The sequence below is a fragment of the Mauremys mutica genome, chromosome 12, assembly GCF_020497125.1.
Source record: "Mauremys mutica isolate MM-2020 ecotype Southern chromosome 12, ASM2049712v1, whole genome shotgun sequence".
Lineage (NCBI taxonomy): Eukaryota > Metazoa > Chordata > Testudines > Geoemydidae > Mauremys > Mauremys mutica.
In genome coordinates, this window is record NC_059083.1 from 76725125 (window position 1) to 76743814 (window position 18690).

At 50.7% G+C, this 18690-nt stretch overlaps 1 protein-coding gene across 6 annotated transcripts in view; it reads right to left on the minus strand.

Annotated features, from left to right (window-relative positions):
• Positions 1–3545: 3545 nt before the first annotated feature.
• Positions 3546–18690, minus strand: part of RGS9 (regulator of G protein signaling 9) — a 71244-nt gene continuing 56099 nt past the window's right edge. For 3 of the 6 annotated variants that reach the window (XM_044982153.1, XM_044982151.1, XM_044982150.1), the window contains exons 18-20: positions 16020–16137; positions 8346–8848; positions 3547–4643 (exon numbers count right to left, since the gene is read on the minus strand). In XM_044982153.1, coding sequence (XP_044838088.1) covers positions 4487–4643; positions 8346–8848; positions 16020–16137 — 778 coding nt within the window. In that variant the 3' untranslated portion in view covers positions 3547–4486. Of the gene's footprint in view, positions 4644–8345; positions 8849–12138; positions 12362–16019; positions 16138–18690 lie in introns of those variants that run through there. The other 3 variants (XM_044982155.1, XM_044982154.1, XM_044982156.1) reach the window with 2 other exon arrangements.

Sequence of the window (18690 nt, forward strand, 5' to 3'; positions counted from 1 at the left end):
GATATTTTTTCCACAATAAAATAAACGTTGGATCATGGTGCCAGCGGCTTGACACTTTGAACAGAAGGGACTGTGAATATGCTCAGCCTCTGGGAGAAGGGAATGAGAGGTGGGGTCAGAGCAGGACATAACCCAGTGTTATAAAAGCGCAATTCTTCTTTGTAGATGAGCTTTGCACAATATTTTTTAATCTCATAATTGAAGGGTAAACAGTGACTGTTTTGCACAGGGTCAGTGAGACGCCAGGTGTAGGCTGTGTTGCTGTTGGCTTAAGCTATTCATTGCAACAATGACTGCGCTAACTTCCACCTGAGTTTAAGACTGCAGGCGGAGTGGTACAAACCAGCTAAGAGCGGCTTCTGAACAGAGACGTGTGCCCAGCCGCTGACCAGTTCCCCTCTTCCCTTTGTGAAACTGTCTCTACCTAAGAATAGCTAGAAAAGCCAAGTCGGTGTTTGCGGCTTTCCACTACCCAGCAGGGCACAGGAGGAGTTGCTGATTGGCTCTGAACAAAGCCCTGTCCCTTTCCGCTATTCTTCAGACACGGGGATAGTGGCCTTGAATGTAGGAGGCAGTTAAAGTAGGTCAAAATCTTGGAGGGTTCCAGACTCCAGCAGGGGTCTAGCTCCCCTCCTCACGAAGGGGTGAAAGAGACAAGTGGGAATGGGAGTTGCCAGAAGGACTCAGTATCACAGTGGGAGTCACCATAAACGATCGTGGCTAATTAAAAGGCAACACGTCTAAAGCAGACAGACGGGAATACATTTATATGCAATGTACCACAAATCTGCGGAACTCGCTGCTGTAGGATGTTAGGGAGGAAAACAGCTGAGGAGGCGCTTTAAAAAAGTACATGAACATGAACATCTGCAGTGACACTTGCTAGGATAAAATGGTGAGGGAGCCATCAGTCATCATGCTTCAAGGCATAAACTCACAAACAATCAGTGTCAGCTAGAAAATTGGTACAGTGTTACTCATTGGGCACTGCCTTTTGTCCAAGGCCGCAGTTCAGGAAAGGACTTAACATTAAGCATGTGCTTAAATCCTACTGAGACCAATGGGACTTAAGCACATGACTGAGTACTTTGCCGGGGCCCAAGACCAGGATTCCAGAGTAGATGGATTATTGCTCAGCTCCTGTGTAACAATTCCTCTCTGGAAGGTTTCCTTCTCAGAGAAGCTATTTCGCAGCTAGTGCTAGGAAAGGGAAGGAGGGATGCTGCACCGTTGGGCTCCTGTCTGATTCCCTTCTGGTCTTCGGGACCCCTGATCTGGACAGGGGTGTTTCTCTGCCAAAGCAGCTATAACTCTAACAGGGTAGGGCCAGTTCAGAAACATCTCCAGCTGTGTCTGACCAATTGCCTAGGTCACCTCGTCCCCTATACAGGTTGGGGAAGCTGTCCTCGGGATTCACAGCAGGACTCAGTGAGCATCAAACGGCCAGGCCAGTAGCCTTGTGGTCTGTACTGCCAGGCAGGAGACCTGGTATCATTCTAACTCCCTCCTCTTGCGCCCTGGGCTGGCAGCAAGCGTGCTCAGCCCTGGAGTTGGAGGAAGGTGTCTCGTTCTACCACGCCCTCCCTGGCTGATGAAGGAGCTGCATTGATTGGCTCCTCCCCTCTCTCTTCGGCCAGAAGTGCGTCCCCCATCTTTGCCATATGCTGCTGTCTGTCAGGATCCATCACTATACAGGGACATGAATGCCCAGTACAGGAAGCCCCCCGCCCCCCATCTCTCTTTCATACCTAAATTAAACATTGGAACTGGAACTGTCCCAGTGAAATAAGGGCCGGGTGGCAAAGCCCAGCTGGAAGGTTTTAAGGCTGAAGCCAATATATTACATAGGCACTCTGTGCTGTCCCCCATCTCTCTGTCTCTCCCCCCCCCCCACACCCATCTCTCTCTTTCTCAACATACACCCCACACCTATCTCTCTCCCTCTCTCTCACACACACACACCCTGCACACCTACCTCTCTCTCACACACACACCCTGCACACCTACCTCTCTCTCTCTCTCTTTCACACACACATACACACTCCTCCCTCTCTCTCTCTCACATGCCACACCCATCTCTCTCTCTCACACATCACACCCATCTCTCTCTCACACACACACACCACACTCATTTCTCTCTCTCACACACACACACCCATCTCTCTCTCACACACACACACCACACACCACACCCATTTCTCTCTCTCTCACACACACACACACATCTCTCTCTCTCTCACACACACACACACACACACACACACCCATCTCTCTCTCTCCTCCCCAAATATCAGTTTAAACTCAATGGTGAGCCTTGTAAGGCCACATTATCTCAGGAGCTGGATGCACTGAACCAAAGTGCCCAGCAGAGGGCAGCAACTTTCTCACAAAAAACAGACATGGACCGTGACTGGCCTGAGAGTCTTGCAGAATCTTCCTCTGGAGGTGGCCGCCTTGTGACCCCATGAGAAGCTGTGGGAAACCTTCCCACCCAGTTGCAAAGAAAGGGAGGGTCCCAGTGACGCCCAGGCTGGGACCCCTGCATTAGAAAACTCCCTGCATGTAATGCTGGCCAGCAGGAGTGTGGTTCGAGACCAGGCGTGTGTGAAATCTGGCAGGATTGCCCCGACGGGCCACGGCTTAGACCATGCACAGGAAAGGGTCCGAGGGTGGTGCTGGGGGAACTACGCTTTAAATGAGGGGCCCAGTTCTCCTCCCATTTACACCAATTTTGCCCGGTGCCAACTTCAGCAAGGTCCCTCCTGGTTTTCACTGAGGTCATTGAGAGGAGACTCTGTCTCTGTTTGTGGGCAGCCTGGCAGCTCCCAAGAGGGGGAAGGGAGCATCTCACATCTACCTGACACAGGAGCAGGGTGGAAAAAGCCCTGAGGGAGCCACATCCTGCAAAGAGTGTGGGTCACTAGGACAGGACCATGCCAGGTGGGGGGCACTGGGAGAGCTCCAGAGACCCTCCCCCCTCCGCCTTCCCTCACCACCCTTAAAAATGAGCTCCTTCAGAGGAGATTAAAGAAGAGACGTTGTCTTATTACAGCCTTGCCAAGCTGGGCTCCATTCAGTGATGCCACTGGTGTCCCTCTGACCCACCCCAGCTTTTATATCTGTGTTAATCAAAAGCAAGTGGTGATGGGCCTGAGCCAGAACCGTGAATCTGAACAGCCTGAGCTTTATGGTGGGGACTGGGGGGGTGGGGGTGGAATTCACACATCGGCCCATCACTAAAGAGAAAGACTCGAAAGTAGATCTTCAGCTGAAGCAGCCAATGCAGCAAACTGCATTGGGCTCAACCAAGTACAATGCGTTAAACAGCAGCTTTACTTCCAGCCACGGAAATCAGGTACATGTTATTGCGGGTAGGAGAGGCTAGGACTTTAAATGCTGCAGTAGGAATCAGCGTGTTGAACCATTTCAAATCAACATGGACACATCTCCACATACCATTAGAAAATACAAAAAAACGCCAACACCTACGGACCACGTGGCCTATTTACAAAACAACACCCAAGGTTAGTCATGTTTAGGGACTGCCATTGTACATGGACTCGTCTGTAGCAACTGAGAAGAAGAGGACTCTCTTGATGTACAAGGAAGGTAATTTCTAACAGTCTTGGCAGAGATGCAATTAAGGTGTGGGAAAACATATCAATTTCACATTCAGATGGGCCCAATCTACTGAGTTTGGATCTAGGGCCAATCCCGATCTTCCCAAACGTTCGGAAGGGTGGTTGGATCCAGGGTGTCAAGGCCTATCTTGGCACTGAAGGCCTATTGGAGGTAAGTGGAAGATAAGAAGTTCTTTGTTTTCTGTGGGGTTCACTTTTATTGTTGGCTAGTTGGTTATACCAATCCATCTACCTTACAGTTGGCCCCATGAGGATGTCTGAGCTTAGATCCCCCCGCCCATCCCCCAGCCATCAGATGCCTTCAAGTTACATTGCTTTAAAATTCAAAGCTGTTAATAATTAGAGATGGGCCTGAACTCAAACCCAGATTCCAAAGACACCCAAACTTTGGAGATGTTTAAAGTCTGAATTCCAGTCTTAGAGAGGCCTTCAAGACAGTTACATTTCACCAGCACAGCTCTTACCAACATCTCAGGATCAAGAAACTACTTACATGTGAGAGAGTATCTCCGAGGACATATTTTTATCAGCTATAAGGCAGCAAATAAGATTCATTTATCAAAAAGTCAGTAACAGATGAGTCTGACTTTCTAAAGATATGAAGGAAAATAGGTCAGGAGACACTTAGAGTTCTCGAATTACACACAGATGTGCGCGACTGGGTCTATTACTCATAACCAGGGTGGTTTGAGCCTCTTTGACGCTGAAGCATAATTCTAATGCACTTTTTTAGCAGCATGGTTCATATATTGAACTGTACGTGGTGAACCTTGCAGAGTCAGGGCCTGGAAAGAAAATATCCATTTATAAGTAGGTCACATCCTGTCTGCCTTAAGAGCTGCTTGTTATCCAGCTTTCTCTTGTTCTGTAAAGTTCTCCCAAGGGCAGATAACTTCCTTCACAGAGTCCTTACAAGCCCGGGGGCAGTCCTCCTCTTCCTCCTCAGAGTCTATTGGGTAGATTCTGCTCTCCAGAGGAATATCCACTTTTATCTGGAAGAAGCTGTGTTGCAAAATGAAAACTCGTCATACACAAGGTACTTTCTGAAGTGCTTTCTGAAGACAACCAACGCGCAGCATGGAGTTTGGCTTTGAGTTTTTCTATTTCTCAGAGCGTACTTTATGGACACACACCCACGTGGCTTGAAGAGGGGAGAATGTACATACCAACCCCACTGAAGCAAAAGTGCTGAGTGCCACAGTTCCACAGTCAAGTGAATTAAGAGGTCTTGAATTTGTGGGTCTGTTTTTGCAGTTTAGGCTCAGTTACCTGGTCAGGAGCAGAGATGGACCTAAAAGTGGCAGGGGAGGGCTTTCCATTTGGATTAATTTTAGGCTAGGGGGGGAACCAGGGCTCAGGCGTGAGGATGATGGAATCTCCAGGCCAACACCTCTTGGGTCATAGGCTGGTGTTGTACTATTTTGACCCCAAATGGTGGAACTCTTGAGATCACCTCATAAGGTTCTCCCCATCTTGTTATCTGTTCTTCCACCTACATGGGTCACATCTGAACCAGATCTAGGGAAAGAGCCCTCCTGGTGTTGGAACCAAAGCCATAGGAGTGCATTGGGAAACTCAGCGGAGTCTGAGAAGTCAGATTTGGGAGGCCTACTTGCTAGACTGCTCTGACATTACCCACTAATGTCTTTAAGGGCAACAACCAGTGCTGGATCTTTCCAGCAATGCTGCCACCCTCTCTGCCTATTGTCAAGGTGGCCATTCAGCACAAGAACAAAGTGCTCACACCAGGACAAAGAGGGATCATTTGAAGATCGACTGTGACTGGAGACAGGCCGCACAAAAACCAAACAAGCTCTCCTGAGCTGTGGTTTTCAATTAGACTGTAAAACAATCCCTTTGTGGGCCTGAGTCCCAGTTCTTCTTGCAGGAAAACACATTAGCTCAGAGAGACCTGTATGAGGTAAGATGACCGGGAAGGATACAGACTCCGAGGAGGCTCAGTGTGTGTATCTGTCAGCAGCCTCCCTCCCTCATCATCAGTCCCTGCAGCTCTGTTTGTCTATCATACTCGTAAGCCCTCCATCGTCATAGTTTCTGTGCACCTCACAGATATGTTAATGTTTTGCTCTGTTGGAAGATGCTAATGGCTGCCACCAGTCACAGTTCTGGGTGAAGTCTAAGCACTCGTGTGCTGGATCAATGAAGGAGAAATTAAGTGTCCTTTGTTTAATGATAGCTGACCCAGTAGAAGCCACTGCACAAGGCACGGACTAGCACAGCAAGGCTAAACCCTGGGGGCTGAGGTGTTTCCCTGGAGACTGATTGCAAACATGGGGGCTGGAGCTATTACTGGTTGACAGCTGTGTGTGGGTGAAAGGAACCCAAAAGCCAGGAGACAGTGAGAGAAGCAGTCATGAATGCAGCCCTGAGAGGGAGCAGAGACAGAGCTCTGTGGGACAAAGGACTGGCTGGAGAGGCAGGCTTGGAAACTGTGAGCCAGGAAACTGCCTGCTGCTGTTTGTTTCTACTGTGGTCAGGGAAACAGGGCTGAGTCCACATTCCTTGTAAATAAACAGGATTGCACCAAATACCTGACTCAATCAATTTCCTCTCCTAATAGAAACAGCCCAGCAAGGCCCTGAATATGGGCTACCCATTTGGGCCATGGGGAAACAGGATTTATCCTTCCAGCAGGTAAGGAGGCAATATTATCCTGGTTTTACAGATGGGGACAGATGCTAAGTGACTTGCCCAAAGTCACCCAGGGAGTCTGTAGCGGAGCAGGGAATTGAAGCCAGGTCTCCTAAATCCTAGGCTAAAGTCCTAACCACTGATCCCATCTCCCCATCTCTTGTGCAGGTCTGCGCTGAGCAGAGGGTTGGAAGATCCCTCACTACATCCCCAGATACAGCTGTGTCCGAGGGAGGAGAGGAGGAGGAAAGACGACGATGACCCTGAGGAAGGGGTAGGGTATGTCAAACACGCTCAGGCACTGGGGTGCAGGGAGCCTCAGAACCACAACAACCCAGGCAGCTCGTTCTCACGGAGCAGGTGGACACAAATCCTCCACACCGAACTCTCATGGACTCCCTGCTGAATCCACGGGCAGGGCTGCCCAGGGGCAAAAGGAACCCTTTGACAGGGCCCCAAACCAAGCGGGCTTGTGACCTGCCAGGCGGGGTCACAGCGCCCCTCACGAACATTTGCCCCACAAGGGCCTCTGTCACAACGGAGGGCAGTTGGCCCAAACCTGCGTCACAGCTCTGCGAGCCAGGTCTCAGCACCCGGGCAGGAGATGAGCCCAGCCCCATGGGATAGGAGCCAAGCCACCGCTACAGGCGCAGGGGTAACCCACACAGCTCACCCCCCAGTCCTCCCCTCAGTGGTAATTCTTTTGGGGGGGAGGCTCCATTTCAGGTTTGGTCCCAGCCACCCCCCCGAAAAAAACCCTCCTCTGTGCAGCCTTGTCAACAGGGCACCTCAGGAGCATTGCAAGCAGCAGGCTGACATGGGGATTTGCTGTCAGTGGGCACCGCAGCCCATGTAATGTGGGTCAGAAGGGCACAGGGCAGGGAAAGTGAGTGACATTGCTGAGTTAGCCCCCTCCCTTGCAGAGCTACGGGCCCGGGGCACTGGCTTACCTTGGGGGCTGCTGCCCTGCCGGGCTAGCTCTGAATCCAGGGGAAGGCAGCTGGCCCTGCAGGTGAGGCTCACCTGTAGCCTCCCGCACCAGCAGGCAGTGGCAGAAATGCAGAATTGCAACCTCCCTATCCCTGGGCTGAAAGGGAAACTGGGGCCGCTCTGTTAGCTAATGTGGGTGTCGTTCCTCTGGCTTCCTAGCTTGTCTCTACAGGGTTGGGGTGTCATCCCCAGGCCCACCCCATCCACAAGCTTTCTGTGGGCCCAAAGAGCAGAGGAGATGGATGGTTTCACGCACACAATGGACAGGTGGAGGCGCTAGCTGGCTGGGAGCGGGTGTGAAACTGGTTTAGGCACAGCAGGCCGGGCCTGGCTAGAGAAGTTAAGCAAGAGCTGGGGGCTTGGGAAACGCTGGGAGAGATCTCTGCCCTTCCTCCCACCGCTGAGCTTGGGGGTCTTCCCCCCGGGGCTCACCAGCTGCAGCCTCTGGCGATCGTCATCGCTGAGAGCCTGCCCCAAAGGCTGGTGGTGTTGTGGGAGGGGGCATTTGCCTGCTGGGTATTTCCCTCTTTCCCTCCCCCCGTCTCCTTATTTGAAAATTCTGACAAGTTGAAGAGCTTTTCAGAAGTTGTAGGCATCTTGGCAAGACCCTCTGACTTCTCAGGGCTCTTCCACTCGTCGGTGAGAGACAGAGCGCGCCATTCTCAGTTACTCTGGCCCTGCGCTGAGTGCAGTGCCGGAAGGGAGGGGTGGGGTGGTAACCCACCTTTGCACGCCCCATGTTCTGAGACTGTTCAGTGCCCCGTGTTAGAGCCATCTCAGAGCTGTGCTAATTTATCCCCTACGGCTCGCAATCCCGTTCTCTGAGAGCAGAGCCGTAGCACTGTGAGCTCTGTCCACATCCCCCGCTGCACCTGGCCCACCCAGATGTTCTCAGGGGCCGTGTCTGCCCCATGGGAGGCCCCTTCATGCTGCCAGAGTGCAACATATAATTAGGCGGAGAGAAGACGTGCAGACACCACTACCTGGGAGTCCCTCTCACCCAGGCTGGCTGCCTGTAATCACTCAGAGCTGAGTTCCTTCACACACCACAGGTGTACTTACTTGGTCACTTTTTTGGACTTCTGCTGCAGTTGTTGTTCCAGGTCATCCAGTGGCTGGACCTTTCCGTGGGTGACAGCCGGGCACTTCGGCGAGAGAGTGGCAAAAACCGGTGAGTTTAGACATCCCCGTTTCAAGAACCTGCTGAAGGACAAGGTCGTCCGGGATTTGGGAAGTACCTTGGCTTCCACGTTCCCTGGCACCTGGCTGTTGCAAGTGCCCGATTCAGAGTCCATGGAGATCTCTGTGCTCTCAGTGATAGAAGGAAAGTGGTTAGTGTTAGACTCATTGGCGTCCCACTTCCTCTCCAAGCAGGGGGTGGTGTCCAGGGCTACGCTAATGGGTGAGGGGCAGACAGTGCTGTTTGGCAGAGCGATGTGTCCAGGGGATTGGAAAGGCAGGTTGTTTGGGATGTGGCAGGAGGGGTGCGGAGTTGATGGAGATGAAGGAACAGAGGTACCGGTGTACACAGCCAGGTGAGGGACCGGAGCAGTGAACTGACACAACTGCAGAGAAGAAAAGGAGACATTTTAGAGCAGGAAAAGCTGCCTGCTAGTCACGGGATACACAACCCCAAGCTCCGAAACCCTCCCTCTAGCTACCAACTGGAAATAATTCCCCCGGAGAAGGCAAGTGAGAGATTACGAGCACTTTGGGGGATATGTAGTACTGGAGATCAGAGATTACAGTGGGTCAGGTAAATACCTCAAAAGGTAGGTAGGTAGACTGTGTATGTGAGAGACTGTGTGAGGGTGCCCTCTAGTGACTGGCCCTGAGATAGGCTAAGGGACCCACTACTGCTAGCTGCTGGAAGAGCTCTCTCTTAGCTCAAATGATAGAGGCTTGTGTTCTTGGATCTGCAGGACCTGGCATCCCTGCAGGATGTACATAGTAATGGTGGTTGTCAGATCCATAACAGCAGGAACCTCTTTATCTGTCTGGCACTAACTTACCCCTGGCACATCTACCGTGCCATAGAAATGCTGAGGATTATTAATAACAACGCTCCAGAGAGCAAAGACTCAGATGGTGAATCCGGTTGACAGCTTGTGGCCCATCCTGTAGGTGAGGCTGATGAAAACTTAGGCTAGAATTTCCCCACATGGAGGGCCACTGACTAGGCCATGGGTGGAGAGGAGAAGCGCTACCTGACCCCGGATGTGTCCCCTCCAAGAGGCTCCTGTCTGCTAGTTCAAGCTGCTGTCTGCTCCTACAGCCACCAAGGGGCATCCCTAGCTGAGCAGCATGGAGCCCATGGGGCCAAGAGGGAATTGAGAAAGGGAGCAGCTAGAGGGCAGAGCAAAGGAAAGGGAAAATATGGAGAACAAAAGAGAGAGACTGGACAGGAAATAACCCAGAAGGAGGGAAGGGAAAGGGGCAGAACCAACAAGAGATGGTGGCAGCTGGGTCGAACCATCACGGTAGCTCCACCAAACCAACGCTGGAAACTGCTTCCACAGGAATGGCCCAAACTCACTGCACCCCCAATGCACCCTGGAGGAATTTAGACCTGGGTCAGTACCTGCATTTCACAGGCCATTAATAATGGTCTGAGCCAAAATCCCACCAAGAACACACCGAGCTCGGAGGAAGGTTTGACTCCAGACCCAGACTTTGGAAGCTTGAGCTCACCTCTAACAAGATGGACCTGGATGGCAAGAAACGTATCCACACGTGGGTCCAGACATTCCAGAGTGCTGAGCTGGGGGATTGCCTTGAGCCCCATCTCTCACTGCCTTTGGCAGGGCCTTAGGGCAGCCAACTCAGCTCTGATCTATCACTTTTCACCCCAAGATGACAAAGGGCTTCGCGAAGGCAGGTGAGTATCATTATCCCCTTTATAGAGCTGGGTAAAATGAAGCATAGAGATGTGACTTGCTCAGGATCAGAACCTACATCTCCTGATTCCCAGTCACCTGCCCTACCCCTGGACTAGTCCCCTAGATCATTGTGGTATTGGTAATGCAAGTTGCCTGTACTCTGTTGCCTTTGCTTGTCCTGTCAGCTCAGCCAAATCTTAGCTGCACAGGAGAGCTGCCAGCTTTTCTTCGCACCAAACTCTGACTCTCCTCTCCAAAGGGTACAACTTGGTGTTATCTTCAGAGCATCCTCCGCCCAAAGCACTGTGCATTTGGGACAGGACAATCCCCCACTGTCTGCCCCTGCATCAAAGAGCCAGAGGGAAGCCAGATGCAAAGTTTTGTTCTGGCTTGTTGCCTGTGGTGGGCTTCCACACCATCAGATCAACTACTCTTTATTATCTTTGTTTATGTTTGTAATATAAGAAAGAGCGGGCGAGAGAGAATAGGGATTGAATCTCCTTGAAGAATAAAGGACAGAGGAGCTCAAAAACAAGCAAGATACAATTCCCTGACAAATGCTGCTGCCACCATGTCACTGAATACAGCACTTTTCAAACCTGATTGTCATGGGCAAACCTGACTCATGACACCCCACGATGTGAGGAATTCTCCTCCCGCATTCAGGACAGGTTGGGTGGGATGCTTTGAGGGCTTTCTGACAAGCAGGAGCTGTCCCCTCCATGACATCTCTCCTTCTGGCTCAGTCAGACTTCGGGGAACTCTAAACTTGTTGCTTTGAGCTGCACTGAGAAGAACTAGCATTATCCTAGCTATGCAGATGCTTCCATCCACCGAACTCCCTCCCATTGGCCTTGAAGATGGCAGATCTCCAGGGGAATGAGGCATTGAAGAATTCATCTCTTCTTTCTTTCCCTTACGTGCTGATATGGCCATCTGTAAGCATAGCTGGGATTGCACCGAACAGCCCATGGCTGCACATATGAGGGCAAAGCTTAGGCCAGAATGAGAATGAATGATGGATTCATTTCATGCCACAGGAGGGGCCTTAGGGATGGTGAGGCATGGAGGTGCTCACAGAATCAGAGCAGCAGTAGGGAGTTCAGTGAGGGTGTAAAGGTCTGTCTCCATGAGCTAGCAGGAAGAATGGATGGGCCAGATGATGGAGCTCCAGATCCCAATCTGCCTTTGGGAAATCATCGCTCTCCAGAGAGTCGGAATATCTCAGCATTTCAGTGACTAGGACAGAGTTACTCTGCAGCATGTCCACTGATGTACCAAAAGGGGGAGCTAGAGGGCACCTGGGGCCTGATCCACTGAAGTCACTGGAAAGATTCCTATTGGCTTCAACAACCGGTGGATTGGGCCCCAGTTACCAGGCAGATTGTTATAAGGGAGCTCATCTTACCTAATTCATTAAAAAGAGATTAGTGGTAAGCAGGGAGTTCTGGGACACTATAAGGCTCTGTTATTGCTAGTTACAACTGGGGAGCATATCTAGTGACAACCCGGTTAGCCCCCAAATCCGTTACAACATGGTTAAAGCATGCAGTGAGGGCGGGACTTTGGTTACGGATGGCATAACCAGGCTAAGATCTGACGAAGGTGCCTGTGTGACGGACGCCATCTTGGCTGACTCCTCAAGGATTGACCCAGGGACCTCCAGAACTAACAAGCATCACGGCTGTCTAGCTGTGGCTGTAACCGTCTTGTGACCTCCGCGGGAGACCTAGTGCGCACCCACCTGTGGGTTACACAGGCTCAGAAGGATAATTTGCCAATGGTTTTATCTTAGATGATGCATTTCAGGCTTCTCCAAGGCATGGCTTTCCCATAGGGTTCTAAATAAGTCTCTACCAGCAGTAACAAAAATATGCTCAACTGTTTAAACAAAAATGTTAAAAGCAGCAGCACAAAAAGTAAATACACACATGCAAAGAGACAACACAATGAAGGACAAACACAATGGTCTTTTCCATTTTGCACATACACTTTTATTAGACAGATGAGCTAAAGCAAATAAAACATGGAAATGGTGGCTAAAAATCAATGGAGATCCATTGGAATACAATGAAATCCAATGTACACGAAATCCAATGACAGATACGGAGTGAAGTTCAATTCATAGCATGCTGAGGGGGGTGGCCGATAAACAGTCCTGCTCAGAGAAGATGAAGAGCAAGGGGTGAACGCAGCCAGCTACAAATGGAATACACTGTGAGATAGGGCACCAAAAAATGAGCTTACTTCTAAGACTGCTGGTATTTGGTCATGATCTTGCCAGTCCTGGGTAGATGTTTCAAACTCACAGGGTCTGCCTACACTGCATCAGAGGTGTGACTGAAACACATATCGGCGCAGTGAAGCTGCAGCAACATGGGCTGGTCAGGCCCACCCAGGACCCTGGGTACAGATGCAAGCAGCCCGTACTGCTGAGCAGCCCCCGCTGCTGTTGTTGGAGCTAGCTACACCTCTATCTACCCAGGCTGCAGTCACGCCTCTGATTGCAGGGTAGAAATGATGGCTGGATGGTGCTGGGACTTAGATAAAATCTGGGGAAACCAATCAATGGAGATGAGAACTAAAATCCATTAATTAAGCCGCCTGACTGGAACCTATTTTATTATTGGTGTTAGAACAGCATCTAGGAGCCCCAATCATATATCAGGGACCCATTGTGCTAGGTACTGTACAACCTATAGAGAGACTACAGAGCTCACATGCTCCTTGGTTTCTCTTAGCTGTACATAAGCTTACAGGAGATCCCACATTGCCTCGGACTGACCCTGCTAACTGCAGAGTGCCCTCAATAACCATGTAAGCGGAGAGTAGCTGACAGTGCCCAGCACCTGAACTGGGCCTGCCAAGTGTGGGATACGTTTGAGAATGTAGTGCCTGCTCCCGCTCCCACTAAAAGCAATGGGGATAGTGCCACTGACTTCAACAGGAGCAAGAGCAGAGCTTTAACAGGCAGGCACCCAAATCAGAGTGAACAAACCAAACACACCCCATGTTGTTTCAACTCCTCTAGGAAGGCCTAGCTGTCATTCTGTTGCAGCTCAGGAGAGCTGCCTGCACCCTAACCAAACATTAGAAGAGGAGCTCCTCTCATTTTACAGTGATACCATAATGGTACACAGGGATTGCCAGACTGGATCAGACCAGCGGTCCAACGAGCCCAGTATCCTGCCTCCAATAACAGCCAGTACCAGCTGCTTCAGAGGAAGGTGCAAGAAATCCTGTAGGAGGCAGATGGGGAGTAACCTGTCCCCTGGGAAAGGTTCTTCCTGACCCCTGTTACTTGGAGGCTGGCATATACCGTGATGCATGACAATTTATATCCCTTCCAAAACACTCGGGGGTTTTAATCCTTATTGTTCTAACTCTGCATGTTCCCATTACAACAAAAGTTTGTTCTTACCTGCAAGTTTCTTACCTATCATGCCAAAGGTGGCACTCTAGCATGTTCTGATGTGCACTTTTGGCACATTCTCACCTATGCCCAGGAGGAAGCGAGGACTGGACAAATGTAATGGGATCTGACCACAGTTCAGACAGGGGCTGCAGCAGAATGGTGACAGTATAGGCTAGAGTGGGAGCAGAACCTGGCACATTCTGGACTCTTGAGCTAGGATTTTTAAAGGAGCCTAATGAAGTCAGGTCATTAATAATGGGATTTGTGTGCCTAATTCCCCTAGGCTGATTGGAACCTGGCTTTTCCTGGGAAGGTCAATGAGGTGCCTCCAAGGGCAGGGTTCTCTATGCCCGCTCAGGCAACTGTTAGCCCCTGACTGGTGAGGGCATCTCTATGGGAGGAGTGGGGGTAACAGTAAAAGAAAGAAGCAGCCCAGAATAGAAGCAATGTGTGTGAGAGATGGAAGGACTTCCCTTCGCCTCCTCCCTCCCCGCACTGCCCAGGACATTAGGACTGGCTGCTGTCTCGGAGACATAAAGCCGTGGGTGGAACAACGGTGCACCCGCTCCCGTCAACCTGCAAGAGTTTGGCCTGAGAAGGGACCTCACGGAGTGGCCCAAGGTGATAACGGGGAATTCTGGATGCTCCCCAGCTCACAGCTCCAAACCCTTACATGGTACGGATGGCGTCTCTCTGAAATGCACCACCGCACAGCATGGTGACAGCCTGATGTGGATGCAGCACAGAGCTCCTGAGCAACGGCCGCTGAGCCTGTGACCTTGACAAATGCTCTCGGAGCTGAACTACACTGGCTACTGAACAAGTGTGAAGCTGCAAGGGGCTGGCTGAAGCTGGCATGGCTCTGCCCCCAGGGAAGAAAGGCCCTCGGGCTAAAACTCATGTCCAGATACAGAGGAGACACTGCTTCTGAGATTCTTCACCTCCACAGCACCTCAGCCCTGTTGCCAGCCACATCCTGCTCTCGCTGCCTCCAGAAAAATCATCCCAGCGAGAGCAGTGGAGGAGCAAGACTGAAAGGATTAAAACGTTTTCTGAGCCTCAACGTTTGCCCATCCCCCAGCATCCACTAAATTCTGAAGGAGGAGGAAACTTCTTCACCTTCCGCCCCTGGGTTTTCCACAAATCCCATCGTGTCCTGGTGACCTTGGCTGGTCCAGCCCCAGGTTTGGTATCTCCCTGAAATGTGCTTTGTACCTAACTGCAGGGTCTAGGTTTCAGGAAGTAATTTCCACTCCCCATCCCCTCCAAAAAGGAACAAGAGAGTGGCTGAATCAGCCCTTCTGACCTCTCCCAATCACAGCGGCTTCTTGGCTACAAGCCGGGATGACCACGGGAAGCTGAGGTTTGTTCATTTTTAACAAGGGGAAAGAGCATCGCAGGGCACAGACAAGACAAGAGCAAGACAGGGTTGCTAAAGGAAACCCATCAGGAGCCAGGCACTGCTCCTCCACCCCCCTGTCCTAGCGGGAGGCTGCTCTTCCCTCCTGGCCCGTGCATAACTCATTACATGGGTGAGTTCCTGAGGGACAAGGAGAAATCGCTTTCCCTGACTGGAGGTCTCAGCTAACCACCTCTAGGCTGAGATCTTCAAAGCTGCCTAGGGAATATGGGGGCCCAATTACCATTAAAACCGCCTAGGTGCCTTTGGAAATGTTAACCTTGTTGCTCCCAGCAGGAATCCACCCCCATCCTTCTGCACAGCAGCCGAGCTCAACTGCAGCCTCCATGTGCTCCCTCCTACTGCCACCTGGGTGCAAGACACCCGAAGCGGAGCCGTGGCAGAGCTGGCCAGCTGCACAGAGCAATGCTTGGGGTCCTAGCGGTGGTCATGCACCCACAGCATGCCTGAGAGCGCCAAGAGGTGCTGGACCTTCTTGTGCTCCCCCTGGGGTGGGGTGGCTCTGCCCTCACCTGACCCAGAGGACGGGGACAGGAGAAGGAGCTGAGTTCTGTGCTGCCTTGGGCATCGTAACAGAATCACGACCCGAGTTCTCTGGGTCGCGGGCAGGGATTTAAGAGGCAGAGAGACACAGATGGAGTTTTGGATCCTGGGCAGGGTTTGGGGAGTTATAAAACATCCCCTTCCCGGACTTGTAAAAGGAGCACATGGCATGGGACCCACAATGCGATTCGGACACAGCCGGCTTTCTGACTCTAGCAGCATTTTCATGCCTCACCGTGCCTGTGACGTGACATCTGCTGCTACAGATGCCATGGCAACCTGCAGGCTGCAGGGAGAAAGGGGGCTGGAAAGGTAAAGCAGCACTGACACCTGCAGGTGGGGGGCAGGAATCTCAGCCCCGGCCTTGCCAGCAGCCCCTTGGCTTGTCGTTCCCCTGCTTTGTGCCCTAGACAAGGATCTGGAGCCTACTTAGGAGGCTCCTGCTTGAGCTGGTTCCTACGGTCCAGCTTGCTCATAACCTGGGTAATATCCACGTTTGTTGCTGCTTCTTTGGCCTTGGCCTCTTCTTCCTGCTGCCTCAGGATGACGGGGCTGGGGCTGGAGCGGAGGTGACGGCGTGCGAATGGGAAACTGGAACTAAGCACAGAGAGAGGGAGAGAGAAGCAGGGAGTTACTGGGGGACAGAGAGGCAAAACTGACTAGAAAATGGGTCCCTGTCACCAAAAGCCCAAGGAACCTGCTTGGAGAGAGGGCGGTTGTTAGTGTCCTCCATTTGGAGCAAACGCCCTGCTTAACCCAGCAGAACCCAGTCCAGACACAATTAACATCGATATCAGAACTCCCCTTAGCTTCTTCAGGAGCCAGGCAGGGCCCCAGACTCAGTCCCTGATGCTGCAAACGTTTATGTCTGCACATGACTATTGTCTCACCGATGCCAGTGCAGTTCAGCCACAGGATGCACTGAGCAGACTTTTCCCATGGCATTTCCTGCAGATTCGTCCTCCCGGCCCGTTTTCACGCCGCCCAGATGTTCCTTTGTTATGAAATTTCATACAAGCAGTAACGTGATGCTGAGACTGTGCAGGATTAAGACACTTCCTGTAAACTCCTTAGCTGGGAAAGACTCCACAGTGCCATGAAGACGACATGAAAATGGGACCAGGTTTGAATCAGCCACGGATTTCAAATTATGCTGGGAATATTTTGTCCAACTCTAGTCAATGAGGGCCCAGTTCTGCCACCTGTAATCACTCTGAGTTCACACTGACATCAGTGGAACTATCTGCACAGGAAGGGCTGACTTATCATGAATAAAGGTGGCAGAATCTGGCCCTAACCAAGGAAAATGGCTGTAAAATAGTAGCAAGCCCCCTCTCCTGTCTCATTTAGACTCTCTTAGAGAGGACACTGGATACAGAAACACCTAAATTCTGACACCATCCCAAGTCCAACAATAACCCCTAAATTTCCCTTGGCTGGTGCCAATTATTCCAAAGTAACAGACGTGTTTTCGATACACAGCAAATAACACAGCAATTTGCTGAGCAAGAAGCGCCTGGGCTGAAATCCCTGAGCATCCAGATGGCCCCAGGTAGAGAAGAAATACCAATTACAGAAACAGCCCATTCAATTAAATCCCTGAGGCTATGCATTAGATGTGCGTGTAGGCTCCTGTCACAGCGTCTGAACAAAGGCAGTGCATGTATGAGATAACATATGATGCTGATACTTGACACTTTGATCGCATCTTTCAGCTAAGGATCTCAAGGCGCTTTCAAACAGCAGCTGGTTATGAATTCCACCAGCCCCGGGAGACAGGTGACATAATACCCATTTCACAGGAGGATATGTTGAGATACAGAGAGATGACGAGCCTGATTTGTAAATGTGCGTTAGTTCACGTGCCATTTCCACCCCTGTGCCAATTAGGAAAATGCAAGTGCAAAGTAAGAGGTGTATGGAGCGTGCCCATTTTAAAAGCAAACATGGCCTCAGTGAATGGACTGAAGCCACACAAATCAGTTGCAGAGCTGCCAGCAGAACAAAAGGGTCCTTGCTCCTAGCCCAAGATATGGGAGTAGCAAACTACCTCTCCATTAGACACATCGGAAGGTAACTAACAGTGAGCCTGAACCATTGAGGTCAATGGGAGTTGTGCCACTGACCTCAATGGGATTAGGATCGGGGCCATTATGTCCTTAATCATCAGACATGTGCTAGAAGGGATGGGAATGATGGGTGAGATTTTTACAGGTGCTCTCTACATTGGCCTAACTGCTAGTGATGTCAATGGGCACTTTACCATTTACTTCAATGGGGGCAGTTAGACCAGCATCTCTCAACAATCGGTCCATGGACCAGCGCTGGTCCCTGAGAGCTCCCTGACAGTTTAGGAAGGCAGCAAGCCAGTCCCTGGTATCAAAAAGGTGGAGAAACACCGTTAGACCAATGCTCAACATGATGGGGGCTAATTTAGCTACAACGAGTCAGGAAAAAGATCTTGGAGTCATCGTGGATAGTTCTCTGAAGATGTCCACGCAGTGTGCAGAGGCAGTCAAAAAAGCAAACAGGATGTTAGGAATCATTAAAAAGGGGATAGAAAATAAGACTGAGAATATATTATTGCCCTTATATAAATCCATGGTACGCCCACATCTCGAATACTGTGTACAGATGTGGTCTCCTCACCTCAAAAAAGATATTCTAGCACTAGAAAAGGTTCAGAAAAGGGCAACTAAAATGATTAGGGGTTTAGAGAGGGTCCCATACGAGGAAAGATTAAAGAGGCTAGGACTCTTCAGCTTGGAAAAGAGAAGACTAAGGGGGGATATGATAGAGGTATATAAAATCATGAGTGATGTTGAGAAAGTGGATAAGGAAAAGTTATTTACTTATTCCCATAATACAAGAACTAGGGGTCACCAAATGAAATTAATAGGCAGCAGGTTTAAAACAAATAAAAGGAAGTTCTTCTTCACGCAGCGCACAGTCAACTTGTGGAACTCCTTACCTGAGGAGGTTGTGAAGGCTAGGACTATAACAATGTTTAAAAGGGGACTGGATAAATTCATGGTGGCTAAGTCCATAAATGGCTATTAGCCAGGATGGGTAAGAATGGTGTCCCTAGCCTCTGTTTGTCAGAGGATGGAGATGGATGGCAGGAGAGAGATCACTTGATCATTGCCTGTT